The following is a 12,242-nucleotide window of genomic DNA, read 5'->3' on the forward strand; positions in this document are numbered from 1 at the left end:
TCCATCCATAAAATACGTATTAAGATCGGTCTAAGAAAGATAAGGTTGAATTGCATGTCTGTTTGATCTCTGTTGCAACTGAATCAAAATGACCTTATTTTAATCATCATGTGCATGTACATTAGCCATAATCCTCTGCGTGTTATTTAAAGGTTAAAATTTGTACAAGTTCAAGTACAAATGTATTAAAGCATCAAACTGATGACCCTGTGAAGAACATTTTACTGATTTATGCTTTTAGTTTGCTTCAAAGTATGCTTCAGCATTCTCACCATGATCTCCAATTCATAAAATAGCAAGGATGAACTTTTCACTTTTAGTGCTTTGCTTTTTGAAATATTTATCTTAACGTGGGGAGCTACAAACTTAGAAAGTGAGTGTGTGTAGCTGCTTCAATAAAAAAAATAAGAAATTTAGAAACTTGAGAACAGAGCTCAAAAGCTTTCAAACATCCTGAAGAATAAAGGATGCTCGTAACAACAGGCTTGTTGTCTCATCTGGTTAAGCGGGTCTAGAAACATAGATCAGTGTAAGACAGTGAAGAGCGAGAGAAGCAGTCTGGATAGACTGAGACTGACAGAACTCAACGAGATCCCCCAACACAGTGTCACAAACCAGATGACCAGATCATCAACAGCCCTGCTGACTACCACTGCCAGCATGGCATTATACTGCTGCTTTCCTCTCATCACTGTACCCTGCACCAGCATCTCATCTCCCTACTGCTGCTTCAGTTATGAATATCTCAGACATGATATATTCATGAAACTATATGAATATAACCACAGAGCTGTGCAGTAACCAACTTTGTATATAAAAATCTCTCAGCCCGGGTTTTAAATGAGAGTCATAAAGAAACAGAGGCCCTCATCTTCTCAAGAAAATGTAAAGAACCACAGTCTATTCTCGATTATGGCTTTTTATTATTACAAAGCCTGTTTTGCATCTGCTATTTTCCCCCATAAAGTTTAGTATATCATATAAATGCATGAGGTGGGAGAAAAAATCCTTCTTAGGCTGGAAAAGCTATTTTACATCAAGTAGATGTACTCTTTTAGCAAAGTCTGAGCCACAGTCTTACAGCCAACACAATACATATCTATTCCAGCATGATTTTTTATACATATATTTTAAGTGTGTGAGTGCCAGCTCTCAAGTATGATACCTGAACCAAAAGAACAGAAGTAGAGAGCATGGACCAATACTAAGTTTCTCTTTATATATAAAAATAATTTGCATTATTATTTGTCCTGATGGCATTTAGGTAACCAGTATGGAGACATACCGGTGATACTGGTTAGTACTCATAAACAAATTCTCTGATGTTATGTAAAATTCTCTGATGTTATGTAAAATTTCAATACACTTAAAACTGTTTTTCTTAAAACACTGTCTCAAGTTAAATTAAATGGGTATTTTCTCGCTCTTGCTCAAGAGCTATTTTCTAGTAAATCTCCCATTTTACTTTTCTAGTAAAGTGGGAATTTGATTTTTGAACATACAGTTATGTGAAAAAGAAAGTTTTCACAGGAGTTTTATGCATTATTGTGAAAAAGCAAATGCACCCTTACTGTTTCCATAGTAATTAAAAGTCGCAGCAAGTTGCAACCAGGTTCTGTTAATTAAATTTGATTATTTGATCATCAGCGAGTGTGAGCACCTTTTGTTGGTTGGCCTGGAGCATGGAGTGTGTTAAAACAACACCACAATGTTCCCAGGAGTGGACATGCCAGCAATTCTAGCCCAAAGTCAGACCGTGTACTGTTCTGAATCCAAGAGCTACAGCTCAGATGCTACAGGCATCAGTTAGCATGTTAAACATTAAAGATCATGACAAAAATATTAGAAAAAGATTGAATGGCTTGCAGGAGGGTTTCCATGTGAAAGCTTCTTCTTTCTGACAAGAGAATGGTAGGTTTACAAAGCTACATCTGAACAACCCACAAAAGAATGACCTTTGGACAGACCAGACCAAAGCAGAGATGTTTAGCCATAATGCATAGCACCATAATTACATATTACACAAACACAGCTGCAGGACCCAGGTACCCTGCAGCCATTGAGTTGACCAGGAACGTCTTTTTATGTCAAAGTATTCTAGTGTCAAATGTGAAGCCATCTGTCCAACAGCTAAAGCTTAGCCCAAATTGGGTCATGCTACAGGACAATGATTCCAAGCACAGTATCTACACAAAAATGGCTGCAAAGGAGAACTGAGGTGCTGCAATGTCCCAATGCTCAATAATGTTGTAAAGTACAGTGGACCAAAATTCCCCCACAATGATGATATAGACAATGATTACTTAAAGCTGTTGTTGCTATGAGTGATTCTAAATCATGGGATGTACTTAGATTCTCACAGGACTTCACGGAGTCCAGTAAAAACTTTCTTTTTCACTCATAATCCTCCATCCACTATATCCACAGATCTCTAGCTGAATCACATGTGTACAGATTCAGTGCACTGTACCTGAAATATTTAGATATTCAACATGGACAGATTTCTCCATTTACTGTTAAAGCTTCTCTCGCTCTCTCATCAGTTCAGTCGTGCATCTGCACTGCTTTCCTCAGCTTTTTATTTTTATTTAATTTCGCGTTTTTCCTTTCAACAAGTGCGCTGTGCACCACAGCTGCATTTCCATATATATTTCCTACTGAACAGTCATTCCCCCATCATTACTAAACTGATAAACCAGTACCTCTTCAGCATTCGGATAATGAGCTCACACCTGAAACCCCCTGTCCCGCAATGGCCTCATTAGCCATTTAAGACATTATCTGCGTGAAGGTTGTGTAAATGAAAAATGTGGTCGCTTTTCACAAGGCATTCAGCACAGGCAGATAGATAGAAGTGCAGTCACATGGTTGGAGCGCCTCCCCTGCAGCTTGCTGGAACTGAAATATTTGAATATTTCCCCCTGTCTCAAAACTTTTTTTTCCTCGGCACTGCCCTCAGTCGGAGCGCTGTGTGTGATGTCGGTGAACGCGTGGTTGCAGTGTCGCGGTCGGAGCGCTCTCTCTGCGGTTCCACAGCAATAAAAAAAGAAAGAAAAACGCGTGAGGTGAACAAAAGGACAGGAGCTCCATGATAAAGGACTGTACCTTGGGGAAAAGTGGCTGGCCGGAGCCCGTCAGCATGCGGGTCCTGTTGAGCGTCTTGTACCCGATCCTTTCCCTCACCATCTTCGGATTGTATCCCTCTATGGTGAGTTTGATTTTTTGACACTTGTTCCGTTACAGAGCGAGGATGTCGTTTTCCGCGCACTAGCCTGCTAAGGGGTGAGGATGCACAACCTGTAGTTTCTCCACAGTAACCCTCGCACTGATAGATGCCACAGTTTGTTCTACGGAGGTATGCCCAACTTCACTCTAAAGTCGCAGTGGTTTAACGGGATTTAATGAGATTCAAGAATGTGCAGGAAGTACAGCACGTCGGTTTAGGTTTGGTGCGCATAGCTGCCCTTATTTCCATGAAAACTTTAAATAAATATAATGCCTGGAGCCATTCTCTAAAATGTAAACTGAAGCCGTCCCACATTTTTTCTAAATGCAGTGCTAGTTAGTAGAAAATGCGTATGGCTAATTACCAAATACATCGTGCATTCTTTTCTTTTTTTAAATTCACCTGGGACTGTTTTTCCAATAAGCCAGAAAACGGCCACGTAGTTAATTTGTTTCTTTATGAAAATAAAAGGAAATCATTCTTTTGTGAATAATACATTTTGGTTCGTCACCCATCTTGGCCACTTGTGGATGTCATTTCGTTTGAAAGCTGAACAGGTTGTAATGCAGTTGTGAGAGAAGGTGCACAGCATTTCACCGTAAGCTATGGGCTGTTTCCTGTCTAATAGATGGTGAAGCTTCAGCCCTAAGCCACCATTCGTGCCCTATATGGTGAATACTTCAGCAGCAAAATCCTCCACAAAGGAGCGTCTCGCTCTTTTGTCAGTAACGCTGTTTCTGTCAGGATATGTTGGTTTGTCTTTGCGTTTAACCTTCAGAAAATTGGAGGAAAGTAGAATTTCAAGTGCAGTTTTTTGCTCAAAAATTCAAGTCTGAAGCTCAGTTTATCGGGCTCAAGGTTTTCTGTGGAGCTGTCCACTCTGTGGTGCTGAAACTGTGGCTCTTCCCAACTGGAAAACCAGAAAATCGACTTCATCCAACATTTGTATGCAGTTTCCAAAAGCGCAATAAGAACACTCTATGCTTTATTCATAGGAGTGAGTTCCTTGATCCTTTACTAATCTTGGAACAATTAGGTGATTAATCAATTAGCGCACAGACAGAAAATGAATAGGTGGCAGTTTTTTTTTAATGAGTTCATTCTTTATGCCATCAAGATGACAATATCTCCTGCATATACGTCCTGAAAATACTGCCTCCTTTTTCTCCTTCACATGATTTCATGATTCCTCTGTTCTTCATCTGTAACTTTTATTTGTATACACAAAGTTAATCAGTTGATTAGCTCATCCCTGCTATATACTGCATATGCTTTCATTATTTCATCACTAGTGACCTCTGTAAATCTGCTTGTTGGTATTCTCTCTATATTTTAGACGTTTCTTCTGCAAAGGTAGTTGTGGTTGCCTCTGACTATCATTCAGTTCGCTCTTTATCTTTTATCTCTTTGTGATTAAATCGATGAATACACCGTTGCCATTGAGGAATGTGAGATATAGTGCTTGATCAAGAGCTGCATGCAAATTGCTTGCATGGCTCCAAAGGCCTTTCTGCTTCAGTGTTTAAAAATGATCTGGAAAGGGAAACCTTTTATGGTATTACACTAAGCTGGAAATTATTAAGCTGTCACTCACATGCTTTCAGACCTTATACATAATGCTTTCTTCAGTTTAGTAAGTGGTGGCAGCTGTTACTTCTTGGCATTTAAGTTTATTTGTTCATTCTGCCTTTATTACCCCTCAAATGTTCAGTTGGGCAACTTGAAAATAACCTTTTACAAACCAGACCTTGGACAAAGGGGCTAGAACTAAGGCTAATGGTATGAATTTTCCTTTGTTGTGGAGTGGCACAATCTGGTTTGGCAGATATTACCTCTGCAGTGTAGACAATGGATCCCTAAAGAGCTTTTGTGAGAAGATGAAATATTTGCATAGTGTAGTTTTCCCTTATGGTCTGTGCCAGCCGGGTAATTACACAGTGGCTGCTAACGGCACAGTGTTACTCTCATTATGATCAAAATGATGACTGGGATTTGTGTTTTATGATTACACGTGATAGTCTGCACCCAGAGGACGTATCGATTGAAGAACAACGAGAGATGTAATTGACCTGAAGAGTCTGACATCAGTCCTGATGCCAAAAATTCAAATTCAACACCCATATCTTTCCTCGTAGTCCAAGCTAATGGCAGCAATTTTGTCTAAAAATAATCACACAGTGCTTTTATGTAAGGTGTTACGTGTTAACATGTTTTAGCGAGTGCTTAACACGATAGGCTTTTTTTTTTCACGGCGAGGCTTAAAGTAATCATTGATTGACGTCTTTTGCGACAAAAGGGGCAATGCTGTTTCCTGTGGAAAGTTTTTTCTTGGTGAAACAAAAACAGCAAATGCCTGTCAGTTTCCTTAGAATAATTAATTCTTCTTTGTATATAAATGACAAATGATGTGCACGACTGCACAAAACATAACTGGTGTGAATAATGTGAACTTTTCTGGGGATTTTGTTACAACACCAGTGGGATGGAGCTTTGTGTAGGCACTTGCCCTCTCTGGTAGCCATTGTGAGTAGGTGGCAGGCAGGAGTACACAACCTACAGGAACGCACACACACACACACACACACACACACACACACACACACACACAGTCCAAATAGTCCTTTTTATTAATATAAATGCCAGGTTTGTCAGTTTACAGAGATGCTGTTTTCAGCCTCAGTTTTGGTTGAAATGTTTCAGGTCACTTAATCAGGTTTTGATCACATATGAAAAATATGAAATGAAAAATGATCATGGGTGCATGAGAGAGCATACTGTGACTGATCCAACATCCCACTGATCTTTAATCATCTTAAAAACAGAAAGGCATTTATGTAGCTATTGTTTTGCGGGGCTGAAGGGGGCTATCTGTCATGAACTGATGTTGTCTCTTGCTTGTTTGAAATCCGTTTTTCAGCTTGGATTAGCATTTATATGGATGATACACTCAGGGAAATTTGTTGAGCACCGATGCCATATCAAAAGATGAGAGGTGCCATAGGCACACACCTACTCATATCCACACAGTCGTTAAACAATGGAGGTTTTACATTTCACATAACTATTTCCACCAAGAGCTAGATTAAAAATGACATCTTCTAACTATGTGTCAACATAAACCAACCAAACTGTTAGCCACAAGTCGGCACGCAAAGTCATTAGTCTGATGCTGCTTGTTTCACGATGGAAGCAGGAAGGAGGTTGTCAGGGCTCATGGACTGGAAATAAAGAAAGCAAGTCACCGATGATGGATGGGGACAGTTTGTGCAAACAGCAGGATAAATATGAGGCACTTTTTGGACTAAGAGATGTTAGACCTTTTGAGCCACTGAGAGGTTGTAATGACTTTTCTGTCAGCTTTTTTAAAAAATAAATAGTTTTGTACCCGTCTGTTGAGAAGTATGTGGCAGGCTGACGGAAGAATTCACTTGACCTTGTGTTTGTAGCGGTTGAATTCATCCATTTGTTTAGCAGCACGGTGTCTAAATACAGACAGCTATTGACACCCACAAACAAGCCCTGAAGAAGTTTTTACTTTTGCACCTTTGCTTCTCCCTTTTCTGGCGACTGGCCATCATATTCACTCAAAAACAGATACTTACCAAGAGATCGCAGTTATGTGGGCAATTATCAATCGCTTAAAGCTTCCATCTCTTTTATATAGGTGATGATTATAACTCTTTGAAGTGACATTTCCTTGTTTTATTTTACTTTTAGTTTTTTGCCCTCCTCTGAGTGACTGCAGCTTAGTTAATAATAAGTCTAAGCATAATTACAGGAGTTGAAACATGATGTTGAAACTACCAGGGGTATAGTTACAGCCCTCTCCCTGTTCCCCTTTTGATTACTATAATTACAGCCCAAGCGGTCTGTATATCAGCTGCGTATTACTGGATAAGAGCTGAAAGGCTGAACATGAGAGGAGTGGAAGACATTTTTGGCCTGGAAAAATGGATGTTATACTTTCAGAGGTATTTAGAGCCAGATAAAGACAATAATTCCTGATGTCTTACTTAGATGCTGACAAACTGGAGCAGAGTTGAGTTTTTAGACTGATGTCAATCATTTAAATAGTCATTAGAGTCAAAGTAAACATGCATCAGAATGCATGAATTTCTTTTTTTTTTTAACTACGATTACTGTGCACACCAGCTGATTATTTGCTAAACCTTTTCTCTGACTTACTGAGCCTAACATTCTTGCAAAGTAAGCTAAAAATTTCCAGGCAGATATTATAAGCCTGGAAATGTGTATATAAAATGGGCCAATAATAGGATTGTCCTTAGTAGAGATAGGCATGTCTCCAAAAAGAACATGGCAGCACGGCTAAGGTTTGAAAGGTTGCCTCTGAACAAACCACAAGATATTTCAAAAGACATTTGGAATAACATCCTTGGGCAGAAAAGAGCAAAGTGGAGATGTTTTAATGTGCACCACCTCATACCAGCTGTCAAGCACCGTGGTGGAGGGGTAATGATTTGATGAGAATCTGGGCATATTGCAGTCGGTGCCTAAGCCATGAACTCCTCTGTATACCAGAATACCAATGCTACAGCCAACTGTGGGGCCATCTGTGACAGTTAAGGCGTGATCTAGAGTGGGTCTTGGAGGAAGACAATGATCCCAAGCACAGCAGCAAAACTCCAACAGCATGGCTGAAAAAGAGAAGATACAAAGTGTTGCAATGACCCAGTCAAAGTCCAGACCTCAACCAAACTGAAATGCTATGGTGGGACCTTGAGAGAGCTATGCGTAAACAAAAGCCCTTAAACCTCAATGAACTCAACCATCCATCCATTCGCTTCCGCTTATCCTTTTCAGGATCGCAGGGGGTGCTGGAGCCTATCCCAGCTGTCATAGGGCGAGAGGCGGGGTACACCCTGGACATGTCGCCAGTTTGTCGCAGGGCCAACACACAGAGACAGACAACCGTTCATACTCACATTCACTTCCACATTCACACCTATGGGCAATTTAGGTTGATCAATTAACCTAACCCCACTAATTGCATGTCTTTGGACTGTGGGAGGAAGCCAGACTCAAGCACTCAAGCAATGCTGTAAAAAAAAAAAAAAAACAGTCACAACAATCACTTTTAGTTTTTGCTGTTGCGTTTAACAGGGTTCTACTAGCTTTTGAGTCAGGGCTTTATTTGGCTTAATATTTGTTTTCATATGACTGTTGCCTGCTACAACACAGCTGAAACTTTCATAGACCTCAAATGTGCATCATTATAAAGCCACTCATGTGCTTTACTGTCAGTGTTTATTTAATACACTTGTTCACAAGCGTTTTGCCCAGTACATAGGCACTGGAGCAGGAGGAATAAATGTGCCGTGAAATTGTTCTTTATATTTTTGGAACTTGAACTTGAACAGGTGCCAATGTTGGAATCCAACTGGGGACCTTTTGCTTTTTAGGTAAAGATGTAAATTACCTTACAGCCCATAAATTTGGGTCTTTTATTCAAAGTGCAAAAGAGCTGCAAGATCAGTAACATTACAACACTGAATCTGTACATTCTTTAGTACTGAACAGAAAAGATAACAATCCTTTAAAAGGTATTTCCCCATTCATCAGGTATACGAGTTTGCTCTTGGTGCAGATGCTGTAACATCTAGAATCCAGAATGATGACTCAGGAGTTGACTCCTTATGCACGAATGGGTCACACAGCAGGTTTCTGTAGTTGCTGTGGTTGTTTGAATGCAGTTCCAGCTCCAGCATCAAAGATGGAGAAGTGAGGGTCACCGTTGAAGCCTGTAGATGCCACCTTGTCTTCTGTGTATCAGAGGATTCCTTTCATGGGTTCCTCAGCAGCAGCCTCGGCAGCATTCTTTAATTCAATTTATTTATATAGCGCCAAATCACAACAAAAGTCGCCTCAAGGCGCTTCATAGATACAGAGAAAAACCCAACAATCATATGACCCCCTATGAGCAAGCACTTTGGCGACAGTGGGAAGGAAAAACTCCCTTTTAACAGGAAGAAACCTCCGGCAGAACCAGGCTCAGGGAGGGGCGGCCATCTGCTGCGACCGGTTGGGGTGAGAGAAGGAAGACAGGATAAAGACATGCTGTGGAAGAGAGACAGAGATTAATAACAGATATGATTCAACACAGAGAGGTCTGTTAATACATAAAGAGAAAGGTGACTGGAAAGGAAAAACTCAATGCATCATGGGAATCCCCCGGCAGCCTACATCTATTGCAGCATAACTAAGGGAGGATTCAGGGTCACCTGGTCCAGCCCTAACTATATGCTTTAGCAAAAAGGAAAGTTTTAAGCCTAATCTTAAAATGTTCTTAATGTTGCTCTACTTAGCGGGCTTTTTCCAGATAGTGTGGTTGATGACAGACCCTTTGGGAAAGGATACATGGGAATTCATATCAGTCAGTTAACATTCAGCTTGTAGATAACCTTGCCAACAGCTTTGGTGGCTTCAGTGGAGGTGGGAATGATTTCATCGGAGGCCGTCTCTCTGTATTTTACCAGATGAAGTTAAATTCCAAGCCTGATTCAACATGTTTGTTTCAGTCTGCAACCAATGTTGTGTATGTAACTGATAACAGATGTTGTAGAGCGCATTACAGCAGACAGGCACACAATCAGTGTTACATGCTTGCTCTTATAATATAATTCCAGAAACTCTTCAATATCAATGACTGCTCTTAGTACAGTCCAGTGTACTCATTTTTAACATGTGACAAAATACAGAGTTTAACAGGTTACGCTATAATAGGACAAAGATTGTTTAGGGTTAAGGTTAAGCAAAGAGTCATTTGAATTAAATGTGTACAAAATAGATCAGTACAAGTCCAAAGTCTGAAGTTTAACCATCAGTTATTGCTTTTTTTCTTCAAAATCATTTCTTTCTTCCACTCTTCAGCACACACGTCCAGCTTTCATAAGAGAGCATCTCACCAATTCCTTCATTGGCAGTAGCCTCAGACAAGCTACATATTGCTATACACTTGCAGTACTGTCCATATATATATCCATATTCTGCTTTATTGGAGCCAACTAGTATAAGCATATTCCCAAAAAGTTGTTAAGAGACATTTTAAGGAACTCATTAACTGAAGTAGAAATGTTGGAGTTCAGTTTAAGGAAAGTAGTTAGAGCAAATAAATTGCAACACAACTTCAAAGAACTGCCTGAAATGCACTGAACATACTAATATGATGGTTTTCGTGGGTAAAAGGCAGTTTTTAGACTTTGTGCTCTCTTGCTTTTACATCAGGATTTGGACCGGAGGCGGACATTTCTCTTCCCAAGGGGTCACATGAGAAACTGGGAGTGTTATGATGGGCTGCATCAATAAGCTGAACTCAGTTCTGCTCAATGTTAATTTTATCTCTTTATAAACAGTTACTGGTGAGGTTAGATGTTACAATAAGCAAATAAAAATATGAAATAAGCAAAATGTTCAAAATTTAGAAGACTTTTAACTTTATCCAGTGTGCTATTGCTATAGTTCTTGTAGTTTAATTACTTCATCTGCTGTTTTTCAGTTCCTTTTCCTTAGTTACTGAGTAAAATCCAGTCTTTTTTGGGACTGAAACGTCAGGTTCATTGTCTGAACAATATCTGCCTTCCATTCTGCATCTGAGAGCTCTGGAAATCCATAATTTCTTTCTCACAAAACTGAGGTCCTATGCTCTTTTTAGTACTTTGTCCATCCTGACAGCTATGTGGTGGCCTATGTCACCATGTTCAATCTTGTAGTGCAACAAAGTATTTGTGATTCTCTTGCTCTGATTAAGTTAATTTGTTAACATCAGCGACGTGCACGACACATCCTGGTGTATAATAGAATTAAACAATACCAATTTCAGGGTTCATTTCAGTCCTTTTATCTTCTATTGTATCTGCTTCAAAAGTCCTACATTTTCCAGTCAGATTCAGACACGCAGTAGTTGTAAAACCTACTAGTTTGTCCCATTGCAGCCCAAGCCTGTCCATGCATGCAGTTGAACAAATTACTCCCTGTCCTATTCTCTTTCACTGATCACACTGCTGCTAGCTCTTCCTAATCTCAAATGTTTTATTCCCCTATGTACGAAGATGAGTAACTGGGTTGTGTAATGGACACTACATCACAGCTTTCATCCAGAGACGAGAAGAAAAAGACAACATTTTCAGCTAAAGCTCCTTGGACCACCTTGTTACGCTTTGCCCGCAGAGGCAAATACATTAGAAATTCTTCTTTTTTTTCTATTAGCACATCAGAGTCCACCAAATACTCTTTGATAAATTTACCGCTACATCCCTGAAGTGCAAAGCTTGGTTGAAAAAAAAAAATAGTTCTTGCTGCTTTTACAGTTTTGCTAGCAAAGATTCAGATCTCTATTTTTGCTCTACATTATTGGTCAACTTATTCTGCTTCTCTGTCTTTAGTCTTGTAATGGAGATCCAGATTGTAAAATCCTTAAACACACAATCACACAGCGTGACCTCTTGCTTCTTTGAGTGAGTACTTAGGCCAGTGTTTCTCAACCACTATCCCGCGGCACATAGGTGTGCCATAAGAAATTATCAGGTGTGCCGTTGAAGATTGTCTGGTTCCAGCGGTTAGTACTCTAAACCAGCGGTCCCCAACCCCCGGGCCTTGGACCGGTACCGGTCCGTGAGTTGCTTGGTACCGGGCTGCGAGAGTTGAAGCTCAGGTGTGAAATGTATGGTTTTCAGGGTTTCTATCGGTTTTTAGCGTTATTTTGTTATCGTTTTTATCGTTAACTTGGTTTTCCTGGGTCTTTTCATGTGTGTTATGAATAAATCTTTTTTCGGTACCGGTACTAGTTTTATTTTGTTGTATTTATCCGCGACACCTTAAAGGCCGGTCTGTGAAAATATTCTCGAGCATAAACCGGTCCATCGTGCAAAAAAGGTTGGGGACCGCTGCTCTACGCGACCAGTGTGGGTAGCGGGAGAACAATTACATTCTCTACCACAAGAGGGCAGTACAACTACCTGCTCTAATTCAATGGGATGCCAACTGCCAGTAAAACAGAACA

At 40.1% G+C, this 12,242-nt stretch overlaps 1 protein-coding gene across 1 annotated transcript in view; it reads left to right on the top strand.

Moving 5' to 3' along the window:
- The first annotated feature begins 2,912 nt into the window (after window positions 1-2,912).
- The window catches only part of olfm3a (olfactomedin 3a), a 28,071-nt gene continuing 18,741 nt past the window's right edge, over window positions 2,913-12,242 (top strand). The window contains exon 1 of the mRNA XM_085173083.1: window positions 2,913-3,208. Coding sequence (XP_085029209.1) covers window positions 3,089-3,208 — 120 coding nt within the window. The 5' untranslated portion in view covers window positions 2,913-3,088. The remainder of the gene's footprint in view (window positions 3,209-12,242) is intronic.

The sequence above is a fragment of the Neolamprologus multifasciatus genome, chromosome 9 (assembly GCF_963576455.1).
Source record: "Neolamprologus multifasciatus chromosome 9, fNeoMul1.2, whole genome shotgun sequence".
Classification (NCBI taxonomy): domain Eukaryota; kingdom Metazoa; phylum Chordata; class Actinopteri; order Cichliformes; family Cichlidae; genus Neolamprologus; species Neolamprologus multifasciatus.